We start from the raw sequence: 17,908 nt of genomic DNA on the forward strand, positions 1-17,908 counted from the left end.
TGCTACATTTGGTCAGGTAATCTTCCCTGTGTCTGCGTCCTCTGTCAGCTCTCCGCTCTGAACAGCACATCCACGTTCACTCAGACAATTTCAATTAACTTTTACAACCCGCAGAAATATCACCACTGCCATCCAGAGCACTTCTGTCTGTGTCATGTCTCTATCCAAGTCTGGTCATTACAATGGCTGAGAATCACAGGCACAAAAAGGTAAATAGAAAGTAATCCTGGATGCATAATAGAGCCATTTTTATACACAGAGAAAAATAGATTAGTGAATGTACAAGCGTTGTGAAGACTCAGCATTTTGTTAACATGAAGCTCATTTAATAGCACTATTGTGATAAAAAAGTCATTTAAAATAGTAATTAAACATCTTAAATATTATGCAAAATTTACTCTTGTGAGCTTTTAGCCATGTCATACCAGAAGTTGTGTTTTGTTTCATTCACACATGAGTAATCCTTTATTATTTTGTCTATCTGTACAAAGAGCAAAATGCTCCGTTACACCTTATGTCATAAAGCAGTAGTTTAAGTTAACGGCTACCTTTGACCTTTTATTCAATAGAGATTGGCAATTCCATTGCTCAAATTATCCAAATGATTCTAGTGAAGGTGTATGTATGGAGTTTGAAAACACAGTGGAGCACTTCCTGTATTATCATATGACATCACAAAATGGAACTGAGTGTTTTCTGTCTGAGAGAAGAACTCAGCCTAAATATGCAGGGATTGTGTGTAAAACATGCTTGAATGAAACAAAACACAACTCCAGGTATGTTAGAGATGAGAAAACAACATTATAACATAAATCAGAAAACAGTGTAATGTGGAGCTTTAATAATATGTACCGTAAATTTCGGATTATAAGCCGCTACTTTTTTTCCACGCTTTGAACCCTGCGGCTTTTACAGCAGTGCGGCTTATATATGGAATTTTACTGGATAACGGACCCTGGGGGGCGCTCTCTAGCTGTAAACGTAAACGTGAGACAGACGTGGGGAAAGATTCTGCTCTGAAGAATTCACTAGTTTTGATTTTGAACGATCATTTTGCGCATCATGAAATGGATATGATGCAGTTTTTAAGATAAAGAAACAGAAAGGAAACAGAGCAGGGGTCGGCCTTTAACACGCAAAGAGCCATTTGGACCCACTTTCCACATAAAATAAAACACTGGGAGCCGCAAATACTTTTTGACATCTAAAATGAAGATAACACTGTATAATAACAATAATGTAACGGAATAATGTAGGTTTTACTTTCACGGACAAGCCTTCTACACGTGGCAGATAAATATGGCAAAAACAACTTAAGTGCATTAAAAAAATACAACTCACCAAACCGCTGCATCATGCATCGCGCTGATTATGTGATTATGTCTACTCTACTCCGCAGTTTCTTTAAAAAAACAACAACAAAAAAACTCGTAGCGTATCGTTTAATCCCAGGTGCTTATTCTCCATGTGCCAAAGCAGTTTTGAAGGTTTCATTGCCTTATTTGCTTTTCCCGTATGTTACGCAGAGCGGACTCTGTGCGTGAGAGTCACCTGTAGCGACAAACCCAGATTTTAAGTAGGCATTGTCTGTTAAATTTATCTTTCTTTTTCTTGGAGGTCGTAGTCTCCTCTTCTGGCTCCTCAGTTGTCCTTTTCCCCTTTGTTAAAAAGATCTCCAAAGACTTTTGTTTTGGCTCATTTTCACTCGCTTGTGGCTCTACTTTTGTGCGTCGTGTCTGATGTTTTATACGTGATACGTCACCGCGGAGACAAGAGCAGATAATATACTTGCTACTACATCAAATAGATTTCTGTGGCGATTTCCAGCAGGATTTTCATGATACATCTACGGACGAGCTTATTAGTGTGTCATTAGGGACGGGCCAAAGTTGCTCCTGACCCCTGTGCGCACAACGTCTGAAAATCAGGGCTCTTTACGCAGGACTGTGAGCTGTGTCTGTTAGTTCCCAAGCCACGCAGAGCCGCAGTATGAGGCTGAAAGAGGCGCATACGGCTCCGGAGCCGCGAGTTGCCGACCCCTGAAATAGAGCCACTGCACGTAAGCTCGACATCAATGAATCCAACTTGGTCAATGTAAAAAGACGACAAAAGTTTTCAGAGGAAATAAAAGCAGATTTTCCGTGTTGGTGCAGCTTTATTTTCTAAACCTGCAGATGTGTTCATCCCGTGTTGTTGTCGTGTTGGTGCCAATTTTCAGGCACAGTTTAAAAAAAAGCGTGTCGGTGCACCGTCTTTCTGTGTAAATATCTCATGTTACAATATGAAAACCTGCGGCTTTTATTCAGGTGCGGCTTATATATGTACAAAATTGATTTTCTCTTCAAATTTAGCTGGTGCGGCTTATATCAAGGTGCGCTCTGTAGTCCGAAATTTACGGTATTTGTAATGTGTTTTCCAGGCTTGTTGAAGCCTCTCAAAGCATTACATTGTTGTCATTATTCATTCACTAGACATACGGTGGTGGCGAGAAACAAGGCTGCCAATCTGTGCCATTAGCCCCTGAAATGACCAACAATCACTCATATACCACTTTAAGACTAGGCAGGGTGAAGTGTCTTGCCCAAGAACACAATGACAGAATTTAGTCCAAGCAGGGACCAATCATTCGACCTTTGGGCTAGGAAACCACGGCCCTAATCAATGTGTCGCCCCTTATGCATTTCACACACATTTACACAAAAAGTATCTTCCATAATATTCAGTATAAAAAATATTTGAAGAAAAAGAAAACACTGGCTGTAGTTGAAAAGTTGTATTGGATGTTACTCGGTCCTATAACAATACATAACTCCAGTAAGATTCTAATAAATCGTAAACAAAACATAATATTCTAGACTAAATCATTCATTCGATTGAAATAAAAGTGATCAAAATCAAAACCTGACATTTGTTATCATGCAATGGCCCATAATAATCCTATAAATGCAATAGCGTGGTTAGTAAGCACTGAGAATATAGAGCGGGATACGCCATGATGGATGGGGTGTTTGCAGACAGCGCTGAACCATGGACCCCATTATTTCCTGGGGGAAAGGGGGGAGGGGGAGAGGGGGGTTAGAGAGACGGGGGGGAGAGGAGAAAGGGGAGAGAGAGAGGGGTGAGAGAGAGGGGGGAGAGGGCACCACAGAGGAGAGATAAGAGATGATTGACTCAACCCAAACAGAAGTCCCACACGCAGCCAGTCAGCTCCGGTTATACAGAATCCACTCAGGAATCCACGGGACAGGCCTGACAGTACGGGTCTGCCAAAATAAGATCAAAACCCTAGCCACAATGACGGAGGTGAAGCCATCTCTAGACAGGGGGAAAACAACCACCCATTAACTATATATGCAGCAGTCTCAAGATCTGATTTCAACAGGGCTATCCCTATTCTGATAGGAGAGACAAAGAAAACACACTCCTGTATCTTAAATGGCATCTAACTCGGTTCAAGTGCAGATTTTTAATGTGTATTGGATATGGGGGTGGTGATACATAGGAGTATTTTACAATTTAGCCTCTTCATGGAAAGTAATGGATTTCTTTTTAAAATTCCTGAATAAATTACTGATGAGAACTACAATCCAGTGTCTTTTATTTGGCCTTACAGTGGCCAGCAAAGATCAAATAACTAGAATAATCAGATCTGTTTTTGGTGTGTTTTTACTATAGACTGTATATATAAGTGGACAGAGCTAACCTGCTAGCTGCCCCGTTCAAAACAGGAAGTAAGCATGTGCACGCTTCTGGCTCCATCGACTCTGGCTCCAATTTACTTTACATTAGAAAACTGTCACTCTTCTCTATGCAACTGCTGCTGTCAGGCTCAACATTTTGGCCTTAAAATGTTTCTATTGACCCGCTCTACATTGTCATGGTATTTTTATTTTGCTATTGTGTCTCTAATATGAACATTAATATGAGACAAATCAGGTACCATCTTTCCCCAAGGTTGCTCCCACTAGTGTTAGCAACAGGTTTGATTGACACCGTTGCTAAGCACCTGCTCCCTGCTAAAACCAGCAGTGCGGCTGGGGAAGGGGAGTTACCTCCAACAGCCTGCTCCGAACTGACTCTTTGGTTGCTATGATACTCACGGTCAGAATTCCTAATATGCAACTTGGCTCCAAATTCATCCCTATAACAGCTAGCCTCAATGAGCTTTATTTGACTGGAGCTGAACACTATGGGTGATGTCACACTCACTTAGTACACTTCTTTATCTAGTCTATGGTGTTTACATGCACACAAAAAATCAGATAATCAAAAACACGTTGTGAAATGTGTCAGTTAATCAATGGGTTATGGATTACGGATGGTTAGAGTAGCTGTTGTATTTGGAAGACAACACATTTTAAACTAACTGTTTCAATCTTTAACATTCCCCTTTCATTTTTGTATTTGCCACATTAGTTTTCTGTTTTTTAGCTCATTTTCTTTGGAAAAACCTGCACAGGTGTGAACAATAAGACAGAAATCTGATTACGCACATGTAATGTAATTGTTTTCATGAGATTCCAATAATCTGATAAGTTCAGAAAACAGATGATGAGATTGTTGGTGTGGGTGTAAACAGAGCCACAGAGTGTGATCTTGCATGTGATTGTATCTCACAAAAGACCACCAGCTCAATCTTAAATGTTATACTACTATTACTGAACACACATGACTTAATGCCTCATTTACTTTTAGGATGAATAACTGAAATATTATGAAAATCGTATCATCAAAACTATCAATTTTTCGTATATAAAAGCTGGAACAATATTTGTTGGGGAGTCAATATTCATCATGTGTACCTTTTATTTGCACTACTAGGACTTTTTTGTAATTTTTTAGCTATACTATAGTATTTAAGCTGTTAAAGTTTGAATAAATAACATCTATGACTCATTACAAACTCATGCAATCTAAGTACTAAAGTGTTTCTTTCTGCTGTTTATTTATTGCAGCTCATGATTTTTTAACAATATTGTAAATTTAGAACCGTTTTTATGGTTTAAATGTGCTCTTGGGTTATTGTATCAGTGCTATAAAGTAGTTTGAATATTATTGTTTATAGTCTACATTTACTCCATCAATATATCGCACTTTAAAATGTGTTACAGTGGCAGTCCTAGTCAAAACTCGCACAATAATATCATGGACTGTCACAATATATCGAATTGCAAAGTTTTTCACGTAAAATTATTAAAATTGGAGAACTGCATAGACTTAATTAAAAAAATAACAACGGGCAGAGCTTAAAACATTTATTTTTTAATTTCATGTTTAACTAGTTGTGGAGGGGAGTATGACGAGCGGGTAATGAACCCTCCAGAGAAGTTATATAGTGCACTTTTAGTAGTGATTGAAAGATATTAAAAAAAAGTCCTATCCAGGGCAGATAATTCCTTCTCTAAAATTAACAAAAGGGAGCAGCATCAACACATTTTGGGCAGGGTCTAAGTCCTTCCTTGGGGCTACTCCCAGCTTGCTAATTCTTATTGAATTAGAAATGCAACAGCGCTAATTAAAATTGCAAGGTATTTACTGTGGCACTAGAACAATGCAGGGATCAAGAGAGTTCAAAAGGAAACCAATGAAACAAATGAAAAAGATTTAAAAAGTAGGTGCAAATAAACTCAAGTTTGTGAAGGTTCTCTAAGGATCTCACAATAAGAGAAGAAAATAGCAAAATCTCTATACCATTATTTAGGAGAAGAAATTTTAACTTAGTTCATTTATGCTGACAGAAATTTACAGATGTGCAATTACTTGAAGTTTTGGGCTTTTTAATGTTTTTGTGTGTGTGTGTGTGGGTGTGTGCGTGTGTGTGTGTGTGTGGGGGGTGCGTGTGGGGGTGGGGGTGTGTGTGCGTGTGTGTGTGCGTGAGTGCGTGCGTGTTTTTTCTCCAGTCAATCCTGTGTTAGTTTAAGTATATTCAGGCCTATCATGATAATTACTACATCGACTTATTGTTCAATAAGTTCAGGAGTCACTATTCATCAAGAGTACTTTTTCTTTGTACTAGTGCGGTAAGTTTTGTTATTTTTCCTGTTCTTTAACCATAGTATATATTTGAAATAGTTTGTTAGGGATAATTCTTCAGCAGTAAGAAAAAAATGACTAAATAAATTTGTTTAAAGATGATCATTTATTGTTTATATTTTCTTAAGCAATATATTGCACTGCAAAATATGTTATTGTGACAGGCCTAAGTATATGCCACAGTATATCGCATCACTTACAGCATAGTTCAAACTTAGAGGAATAAATATGTTTCAAATATTTATTGCTACATTATATCGAAGATAAAAATGTGATTTTTTTTGTATCGCTGAGCCCTATAGAAGACGCTGGACTTCAGCAAATTTTATTCCCATTGAATTCTGATCTGTCCTTCAACTAAGAGATGACTAGAGTGTTTAGAATCACTTACGGTAAGTAAAAGCATAATCATTCAAGCCCCTAATGGGCACTCTTACACCTATTAGCATACTAGCTAGCCTTATTGTTTTATTTGTTTCGATATAGGCCTAAGAATGGAGTTATAAATAGGAGACGGATGACTACGGCCCCCTTTCCTGTTTCTACAACTTTTTCTCCAGTTGACAGATTTGAATTTCTCTTTTACTATAGAGCATAACTGTCCGACTGAGGGATTACACAGACAGTTGTGGTAAGAGTTTTTTCAATTGTATATTTGATTCTACAAAACAAGTTAAAATGAATGCAGCTTTACAACAGCGCTTTCCTCGGGATCATATTGGTACGATTTTTGTGGGTGTGTTATCCCAAGGCAAAACGTACAGTAATTACGCTAATGTACACAATGCCATTTGAGACTTCCTTGAGAGTACTCTGGATATCCCAACAGAGAAGTGGAGGTTCCCCATGCTGAACAAATACGTCTCTGCCTCCTCCTCCGCGAGTTAACTGCTCAGCTGAGGGCTTAATCTGCCGAATCAGGGCAAAGTGTATTAGGAGATGAGGGCGTTTAATCAAAGTATTCTTCACATCTAATTACACATCCCATTTCGTAACAGTGCGCACTTATACTGTTATCTGCCATAGAGTTTAAATATCAGTTTTAATACAGCAGCCTGTCCTCAAAGTGAATGGGACCACCGCCTGCGTGTGACACCTCGATGGATCCAAAACACCAAAGGCAATAACAAGAAACAACAATTATAATATACAATGTGATATGTATTAAGAATAAGCAATGATAGGAGGGGTAAACTGAAGTAGGCAAGGATCTACATTAGAATTAGCTACTCGATGGCCATTTTGACACAAATACACAACCAGTCAAAAGTTTGGAAACATCTATCGTTCAAGGCTTTTGTTTTTTTCTTACTACGTTTTACATTTTCTATACATACAAAAGACATTAAATATATGGAGCAAGATATATAGAGCTATGTAGCAAAGGAATACACCTCAAGGAAAAGCAAAACTGTATATGTTGGTAAGGCAATTGTAATTTAATAATCTGCTCACCATAGACAGTATATATAAATGGACATAGCTAACCTCCTAGCCGCCATGTTCTAAATAGAAAATGATCTTGGGCTGCGCTTCCTGCTCCATCAACTCTGCCTCAAATTTGCTTTACATTAGAAAACTGTCACCCCTCTATGTAAATGTTGCTGTCAGGCATGTCATTTTGGTCTTAAAATGTTCATATTAACATGTTCTGGTATTACTGGTATTTTTATTTCGCTATTGTGTCCGTAACTCAAGATATAAACATTAAGAAGAGACAAATCAGCTGCCTTCTTTCCCTGAGGTTGCAACTGCTAACATTAGCAACAGGTCTGATTGACAGCATTGCTAAGTGCCTGCCCACTGCTAAACCAGCAGTGTGGGCAGGAAAAAGTGCATTACCTTCTACAGCGTCGCTTCAGATTGGCTCTTTGGTTGCTATGATACTCGTGGTCGGAATTCCAAATATGGAGCTTCATTTGACTGGATCCAAATGCTATGGGAGACGTCGCACTCACTTAGTCCACTCCTTTAAACAGTCTAAACTGGGGGCCCATGAAATTGAGTTCCACTGTATAACTAAAGATTCCACTGTATAACTAAAGATAAAAAAAAAAAGTAAATCTTTTTTTTTAACATTCAAATCGTCAAAGTGGCCACTCTTTGTTGAAAATGAATTAGTAAAGTTATTTAACTTTTTTTGCTTTGTTACGCAATTCCATATACTAATAATAAAAATAAAATAAAATAAAAAACATTGAATGAAAAGATGGATCCAAACTTTTGGCTGGTAGTGTATGCATTTTTATTTTGGATTTTTGGGGGGATTTTGGGGATTTTTCAGATGGTAATATTCAGGCAATAGCTAATGTGCAAAATGGTGCCTGTAGAAGTTGTGGTTCAAGTAAAAGGGGAATGAACTTTGAAATTACCCAGTCGGAAATATTACTTTTTACACTTTCAAGATAGCTTTTTTCTTTTTTTTAATAGTTTTAATAGTTTTAATAGATACCATACATTTTCTAATTTTGCATATCCTCAAAACAACAACTGCTATATTATTCCTTCTTTCTCACATCTCTTACTCAATATGAAACCTTTTTTTTTTTCATATAGCCTCTTGGTTTATTGCATGGGAACAATACAATTCATTTGATGGTGCAGGAGGGTTGCAGTTCAAGTCCTGCTTTTCATTCATTTTAGCACAGATATGTACATTATTCATTTAAGTTCTATTTTATTCCAAGATTAGCTGACTTTGAAGTCCCGGTTCTCTCATATTTGTTCTAGTCCATTATAATAGTGACAATGCAGAGACAAACAGAAACAATGCTGTGTGTCAATAAGCACAGTCAATCAAAACAGAGGGCACCAGGAAGGGCATCTGGCATAAAAATACGATACTGTAAACTAAAACGTGCTGCAATTATAGTAAGCCTCATTGTTAATGCGGCATCACAACAAACTAAAGCTGCATTATCATAAATTATATACTGTAGGAATGTGGTGTTATTGTGAACTTCATTTGAAATGCTAAAACACAAGGATACATCCACACATATTTTTATGCATTTTAATGTACAAACAGCCCAGTCTATGCTCAAGTTTTTAAAAAAATGACATATCAGATTCTCTACAGTATGTTGTACAATATCCCGTGTTTATCCCCATGTTTAAGTTTCTCTTTCATTTTCAGCCTCTACTTTGAAACCTTGACATACGCGCTTTCATTCAGCCCTTTGTTTCGTAACAGGCGATGAATTTAAAACCCATCACTGTACACTCTATGAAAAAGTAAGTTGGCTATCGCTGTCTGTCAATTTATTTATAAGGGAATACTTGATAGATTGCCTGAATATTCCATTTGCTAGTTCAACTTTTAAAACAAGTGCTTATGATTGTCCATGTCTAAAAACTGGCTGCACTAGAACTGAAATTGATTATTTTCCTTCCCAGAAATGGAATATATTTCAAGGACATGCAAAACTGGATACATTGGTACCACTTATGCACTTTAATAATCTGGTGATAAACATTTATAATCACACCTGCACCTGTTTCTTAATGTTTTAAATGGCCCTATGTGGTTATTTGCTTTGTTTTTATTTATAATGTTCTGTATTTTAACAGGTCGCCCACAAAAAGAGTCTGTATCTGTGTGCTGTGCAGTTTATTATACAGGTAGACAGTACTCAGTGTTGTATTTCCTATAGCATTTTGAATGGTTTATTTTACCACCAATGCTGAGATAGTACATCAAACATAACATGACATAGATTTGACTTAAAATGGCTTGTTCAATGAGCTGCAGGTTTTATTTAGAGATTGGAGTTGCCCGAAGTAACACCTGAAAAAAAACACAAAAAAAACAAAAACAAAATCTGAAGTATTTGCAGGAATATAGTGGGTATATTTTAGGATACTTCTCTTATCTCTCCCTCCGTTCATGCTAAGTGAATGTCTGAGTTATTCAAGTGAGCAGAACAAATGCACTCTTTGCCAATAGAGCTTACACCGCTGTTTCCAGTCAATAGCAGAATCATTTGTCTCCCCTACTGCAATCACTGGTGGAAGAAGTACTTAATGCTGTTACCAAGTTCAGTTTAGATGCTGGAGCAAACGTAAAAGTACAAATATCACATGAAGAAATCTATTTAAGTAAAAGTATTCAAGTACCCTTTTAGAAACATACTGAGAGTAAAAAGGTTTTGAGGTCTAGTAAAGCTTCAAATGTAGTGATTTTGATAAAGCTTTGTGCTGAATTTTGTTCAAAAGAAAACTAATTTGAGCAGTTTTTAGTACATTTCTGTTTTCTCAGACTAGATGTGTCAAAAATAAATCATTTTCAGCGGGTCTCATACAACAATAAAAAATACTTTCACATGTTCAAAAATGTAGTGGAGTAGAAAGCACAGAGACCTTCTCCCAAATGCAGTGAAGTAAAAGTAAAAAAGTATCCACTGTAAAATTGACTTTTTTAGTATTGATACTTGCTCAAATTAGTATCTAGTTTCGATATTAGTTTTAGTATTGATTAGTATGATTTTCAAGACCAGCCTAATACAGTATGTTTAAATGTATTGTACGTGCCAACTAGGTCTATATGTGCTTATACCTGTAAACTTAGTAAACTAAACCAACATAAATAATTTACACTGCATTTTTCTGCAGGTAAAAGCTCACACTTTAAGTCGGTTGTACAAATCTTGAACCTTAACCACAAAACGGACAGGTGCATTTCAGTAGTGGATGGATTGCTAAAATATTGTCTGATAATTGCAGGGATAGAAAACATTTAGACACAGATTTTTGGTCAATATTACCCATCCCCCTAAACCCGTTGATGTTTTAAACCATATATTTCTTCTTTTTTTTCCTCTTAATACATGACTCTGTTTCAGTAAGTATGAATTCACATACTCAGAGACAATAAAAATAAAATGAACGCTGTTTATAAAATATTTGCAATATGTAAATGTCCAAGTCCTTCATCTACACAAATGCTATCCTGGTGCAGCCTCTGTCTATCACATCCATCTGAAGAGAAACACCTTCTTGCTTCAGACGGCTCCTTGGAGAGACCCCATGTGAGAGGGAGGAGGAAGTGTAACTCAGATCAAAAATCCATGCTCTGTTCAAACATTTTCCCTCACGTCTTTGATAAATAACTGTATGCTCCGTCTGCACCACCCACAGCTCCAAAGCCAGGCAGCCCATCTCCACTGTACACTTTGAACCAGGTTTAGAGAAATAACTTAAGGTTGTTTTAGTCCAGGTCTAGTCCAGGTCTAGTCCAGGTCTAGTCCAGGTCTAGTCCAGGTCTAGTCCAGGTCTAGTCCAGGTCTAGTCCAGGTCTAGTCCAGGTCTAGTCCAGGTCTAGTCCAGGTCTAGTCCAGGTCTAGTCCAGGTCTAGTCCAGGTCTAGTCCGGAACAGTAAAATCAATAACCAGATACTAATCATTCACTCCTTCGTATCAATACTGGGAATTTAAAAAAAATCCACATAAATTAGACAAAATTAGGCCTTTCCTGAAACGTTTTATAGTGTTCTATATCAGAACTCTGTCGCACGGTAATATAAAATATTATGCCATCCATTTTCTTCCGCTTTATCCAGTGCTAGGTCACAGAGGCAGCAGTCTAAGCAGAGATACCAAGACTTCTCTTTCAACACACAAGACAAATGAACAGGCCAGCTGTTCCAAGGGATCCAAAAGCGTTCCCAGGCCAGCCAAGAGACATAGTCCCTCCAGTGTGTCCTGGGTCTTCCCCTGGGTCTCCTCCCAGTGGGACATGCCCGGAGCACCTCCCCAAGGAGTCCAGGAGGCATCCTGAACAGATGCCCGAGCCACTTCAGCCAATCTCTAAGGCAGCGCCCAGTCACACATGGAGGAAACTCATTTCAAACGCTAGTATCAGCAATCTTTCTTTTCGGTCAATGCTCAAACCTCATGACCTCAGGTGATTCGGATATTATTCACATTACATATTGGATTTTTTACCAACATTGCAATGTCAAAACCATTATCAAGTATTAAACCAAGCCCTTATCAAAATTGAATTTTAGTATTGTGACAACCTGAGTTCACTCAGTGCAGACCTGGTTAGACCTTTTTGTGTCTTGGCTCAGATCAGATTTCATCATGGTTTAGTGATGGTATTATGTTTTTAGGCAGTTCTATTTGTTGCAGTTTATATTTAGTCCTTTATAGATGCTCCTAAATGTTTTAAAAGTCCATACACTTTCATGTGATAATTGCAGTGACTCCAATTGCGTTTTGTGTGCACATAAAAGCAGAAATAAACGCCACAATAGCTTTTTTTTAACCGGCTTCCTAAATATATACAATATTCTAATGTATGCAGAGAGTGTTCAAAAGCATTTAAAAAGTTTAATAAGGCATCTAATTGCGTTAGTTCAAGGTTATTTCCATACTTGTATTAAAAAGCCAAATATCATAGTGAAAATGATATGGTGTGCATACAGAGAGCTAAGAGTGACTGGTTTAACCCTCCATTATTATGTCAAAGGAGCGATTATAAATGTTTCAAAGTCATTGTGTAAAGCTCAAACCTATGATGTTACATCAGTCAAAGGCCAAACATCTCTATGGTGACAGAGTCACCAATTCACTTTAAGGAAACCTGATCAATGTGCTGTGTCACTGTTCCTGGATCCCAGACAAGAGACAGGTACTCATTTACACCCATCAAGTTAGGACAAATGAATGGACCACAGGAAGAAGAACACTTTAAAGGAATTACAACATTGTGATGTTATAAAGTTCAGATTTTAATTTCTTCTCAAATCACGCTTAAATGAAAGACTAAAAATTACTTTTTGACTGATTACTACTTTTAACTAATTACTTTCAGGAATGGCTACAGTGTCTAATAATTGTGTTCTATACCTATCCTTTCACAACTGTTTTAGCTTATCTAAGGCTTGGGTATCATAGATAAATACTGGCTTAATGTTGAAGTTAACCACAACCACAAGCAGAGGAAATATTCCAAAAAGAGGCAGGGGTTTAATGAAATCAACATCTATTCATTTCATTTTTACCTTCAGCTTTATAATGAGGTCTACAGCCAATCCTCTGTCAGTTAAAAACACGTGATTTGGAGGAATAAATGTAACTATTTTGTATTAAGTGGCACTGATGACCGGTCTGTTTTGTTTATATTTGTGTAATTAAGTTATACAAAACAAATATATTCTTTTTAATAAATCTAATGTTATTAAAAACAAATGTCAATCAATACAAGACATATGTTTTTTTGGCCATGTCACTCAGCACTAGCAGTAACAGAAACCAAAGCAAAAAAATCTAAATGTGCATATTCTTATTGCTCACATTATTTTTATATATATATATATTTTTTTTTTCTATACTAGTATTAAATTCTCTTAAAACATCTACAACTCCCAAATATAAGGAGTTATTTGGATAAAATAGTTGGCCTGCACCCATTAAACTGCTGTTCATATTTTTGCCAGAGTTTAAAGTAGTTTTACTGCAGCACATGGCACACACTAACATGTGTTTATGTAGAGGAAGGCCTCCTGGACGAGGACATCTGCTGGACTAATAAACAATAATTCAGACAAATGATTATAGTGTGACCACAGCCCAGTGCCGTAATGACCAGTCCAGGGACATGAGTGACAGAGGAGCAGAGCCGAGCCAACACGCCTGGCTTCAGTCCCAGCTGTGAGAGGACACGCTGGTCTACGGGCACAGGCCAGAAAACAGGGCAGTACACAGGGCAAATATAGGGAAATGAGCTGCCCCCTTTACTCCCCTCTAACCTATCACCCCTTTAACCCCATACTTCCCCATATCACCCATACATACATAGTTTCAGAATGATGACAAATTAGGATCATTGCTGTATGTGATTTACAGTATATTACAGTACAGTATATTTTGAATGGTAAAAAGTCAATCTTCACCATCAACCCCTCTAAGCATCGCCAATATGCACCATTTATGAGGCAATGTGGGTGAAGCGTTTTGCCTAAGAACACAACAGGTCTGTCATTGTTGAACCCTACTGTGGCACCTGGTATTTTGATAGTGAGCAGGTATTGGCAAAAAATCAAATCAAATAATAATAATAATCACAAATACACAAATGGTGTTATGTACAAATATTGAGGAAAGAGTAATTGTGTTGTCTGATCAAAGTCTGGGTGAGTGCCATAGCCTTAGATTCCTGGACATAGACATGAGCTCAGAGACAGGGGCAGAGCTGCTGTTTCTAATGAGGATGAAGTGTGAGCTGGAGCCTCTCACTGCTCTGGCTCTGGTGCAGAACGTTTAGCCACATGATTGGGATCAGGCCAAACGCAGCAGAGAGGTACTGAGGGAGGGCAGGTGGGCAGCCAAATCATGGCACACAAAATAATATTGTATCTGCTACATACAACAACTCAGTAACAACAGTAACGAGTCAATACAATGCAGTAAATAAGGCTCAAAACGCCACATAGTTGACTCGCTTACCCTCTTGATCTTAATACTGTACTATAGGGATGTGAAAATTTCAAAAACCCAATTACTAAGTGATACTAATACTTCTCGAAACTAATAATGAGGGTTTTGTTTTTTTTGACAATTTTTCAAAGTCAGAAGTTTACATCCATTTCGTTAGTTTTTGGTACCATTGCCTTTAAACTATATGACTTGGGTCATACATTTTGGATATTCTTCCACAAACTTCTCACAATATTTAGCAAGAATTTTGTCCCATTCTTCCTGACAGAACTTGTGTAACTTAGCCAAGTTTGTAGGCCGCCTTGCTTGTACATGCCTTTTCAGGTCTGTCCATACATTTTCAATGGGATTGAGATTAGGGCTTTGTGATGGCAACTCCAAAAGTTTGACTTTGTTATTCTTAAACCACTTTGTAACACTTTTGGCAGTATGCTTCAGGTCATTGTCCATTTGGAAGACCCATTTGTGCCAAAGCTTTAACTTCCTGTCTGATGTCTTGAGATGTTGCTTCAGTATTTCCACAAAATGTTTGTTTCTCATGATGCCATTTATTTTGTGAAGTGCACCAGTCCCTCTTGCAGCAAAACAACACCACAACATGATGCTGCCACCCCCGTATTTCACACTTGGGATGGTGTTGTCAGTCTTGCAAGTTTCCCCCTTTTTCCTCCAAACGTAACGATGCTCATTATGGCCAAACAGTTCAATTGTAGTTTCGTCAGAGCACAGAACACATCTCCAAAAATACAGGTCTTTATCCCTGTGTGCACTTGCAACTGTAATCGGGATTTTTTAATGTTTCTTTTGGAGTAATGGCTTCTTCCTGGCCGAGTGGCCTTTCGGCCCATGTCAGTACTGTACTGTGTTAAATGACACTCTTACTAGCTTCAGCCAGCATCTTCACAAAGTCTTTTCCTTTGTTCTTGGGTTGATATTCACATTTCGGACCAAAGCACAGTCATCTCTGGAACACAGAATCTGTCTCCGTCCTGAGTGGTATGATGACTGGACATTCTCATGGAGTTTATACATGATAATTGTTTGAACAGATGAATGTGGCACCTTCAGGCATCTGGAAATTGCACCCAAGGCCTTGGGTGCAATGCCTTCAGGTACATCCACAGGTGAGTCTATAATTAACTCAAATGTTGTCAATAAACCTATCAGAAGCTTCTAAAGACATGACATGGTTTTCCCAAATTGTTTAACGTCATAGTAATCTTACTGTATGTAAACTACTGACTTTGAAGAAAGTAACTGCCTAAAAAAAAAAAAAAAAAAATCCTTCTCTCATTATACTGGCATTTAGCAAATAGAAATAATTTTGGTAATCCTAAATGAGTTTGGTCTAAAAGCATATGTGTCTTTTTATATAGTGTATGTAAACTTCTGGTTTCAACTGTAAATAGGCACACTTTTGACCATTTTCTGCATAGTTGTCTTGATCTATTACAGAACTACTACCACATAGAAATATTAAAGGAAAGACCATTATTTTGTATTTAAAATTACATTCTGTTGTCTGTGTTTTGTGATATTAAAATCTTTCTCTTTGCATTGAAATCCAAGAAGTTTATCTATACTTACATTTTACCATACATGTGGGTGAGGTGACATTCATAGGTTTCAATTTCCTTTATTGGTGGGATTTTGAAGACTTTTGTCCTTTCACCTAATACCTGATATCAATAATCAGAACATTTGTGCCATGAGCTTCCACTACATTAAATATGTGTGCGAATGTCCACACTATTCCTTAGAAGCACTATTTAGGGGTCACGTGTAGTCACTAGAGCGGTCAATATAGACCACAATGCATTGCGAGAGTCGGAAAAACAACAGTGCGGCAACAGGTCTTTAAGTGGACACAACATGACTGAATGAAAGCAGATACAAGTGCTGAATAAAACACTCTTAAAGAAACCGTTATGGTGTAACGTTTCTAGTGTTAGCTGCTTACCTTAGCTCAAGCTGTTAAGAAAGCGGTAATTTCCACATCTCAGATAATTAAATGAATAATCCAATCCGTTTACATGAGATCCAGCTTGACAAATCTGTGTGCTCATTATTAGTTCATAAATATTTGTGTGCCAGTCGAATCTGATCATTATTTATTACAGAAATCAAGTTTTATCAGAGTTTAGAGGACCTGAATGTATTGAGCTGCATGTCTGAATTACTCTGTGAATGAGTGCACTATAGAGTCCACTAAAGAGCGCAGGGCCATGTAGTGAATGAGGGGTTAGGGACTCGGGAGGACGTTCGGACACAGCCTAAGCCAAGTTACACCACATCCTAAAACATCTTTAGAGAAATAAAGTTTTAGAGATTTAAATTCTAAAAAAAAAAATCCCATGAGTCAAGAGCAGGGGAGAGTGTAAGGTCATGTGATAAAGAAATAAGCTCAATCCTATATAAAGGATTTGATTTCCAGGCCAGTGACACCCCGTGGATGAAAAGCCAGACATCTTCAAATTGCCCTGTCAATCACTGCTACAAAAATCATAAAAATAAATAAAAGTAAATCACTGGTCTCACAGGAATCCAGCGTACAGTGGAACCATAATTCACCTTTGCAAAAGAAAGCTATAAATACTATGGTAAACATGTATTATTGAGGATTTACGAAGGATTTTCAATAGACGAAACAGAACCCCTTATCCAGTATTAGGTAGTTATAGAACAGAAGAATCTGAACATAAGCAATGCCAGCTCAATTTAGTTTAGGCACAACTGAATCAAAACAGCAATTTGAATGGGCGCAATTAGCAAATCACAAACATAGCATCATTTCTTCAGCAAACAGCAAAATAGCTCATTTAAACTACAGGATTAGCAGGTTTTACATAAATTAAATACTTCTACATGTTCTGAAGATGCATGGGATTCTTGCACAAGTTCAGCTTTTAACTTTTAACTGAATCCTCCCATTAAAAAACTAATTGCAAGTCAATTGCAATGTTTGTCAGAAAAACACAGTTCCATATTTTTTTCAAAATCATTCAGCCCTACCATCTGGCTACAAGAAGTGCTTCAAATGAGTTTACCACATGTGTCTCCAAAGCTACAACAAAAACTAAACTAAACTGTACTCAAAACCCAAGAACCACAAGAACAATAGCAGCTGCTGTGAAGAGACTACTCTCCTGTCAGTGTCCAGCCTGACTCTCATCTCCACTTGTTTTCTCTGTCTCTACGTTTATGGAGAGAGTGGACCCTCCCAGAGCGACAGGCAAAGATACAGCGTTACTATAGTCTCCAGACCGAGACTACATCAAACACGCTGACAGCTCACACACTTACCCACGCCCAAGTCTTCATAGATCAGGAGGTACGTGGTGAAGAAATTGTTCAAGAAGATCGGAGGCTGGTTGAAGCCTAGAAAAGGACAGAAAAGTTTTTAATTATTATTCATATTTCCTCCCCCCCAAAAA

The 17,908-nt window shown here is 37.7% G+C and overlaps 1 protein-coding gene across 1 annotated transcript in view; it reads right to left on the reverse strand.

Moving 5' to 3' along the window:
* The window catches only part of cdh23 (cadherin-related 23), a 246,948-nt gene that overhangs the window by 226,065 nt on the left and 2,975 nt on the right, over positions 1-17,908 (reverse strand). The window contains exon 2 of the mRNA XM_055227160.1: positions 17,778-17,852. Coding sequence (XP_055083135.1) covers positions 17,778-17,852 — 75 coding nt within the window. The remainder of the gene's footprint in view (positions 1-17,777; positions 17,853-17,908) is intronic.

Source organism: Periophthalmus magnuspinnatus, chromosome 15, assembly GCF_009829125.3.
Source record: "Periophthalmus magnuspinnatus isolate fPerMag1 chromosome 15, fPerMag1.2.pri, whole genome shotgun sequence".
Classification (NCBI taxonomy): domain Eukaryota; kingdom Metazoa; phylum Chordata; class Actinopteri; order Gobiiformes; family Gobiidae; genus Periophthalmus; species Periophthalmus magnuspinnatus.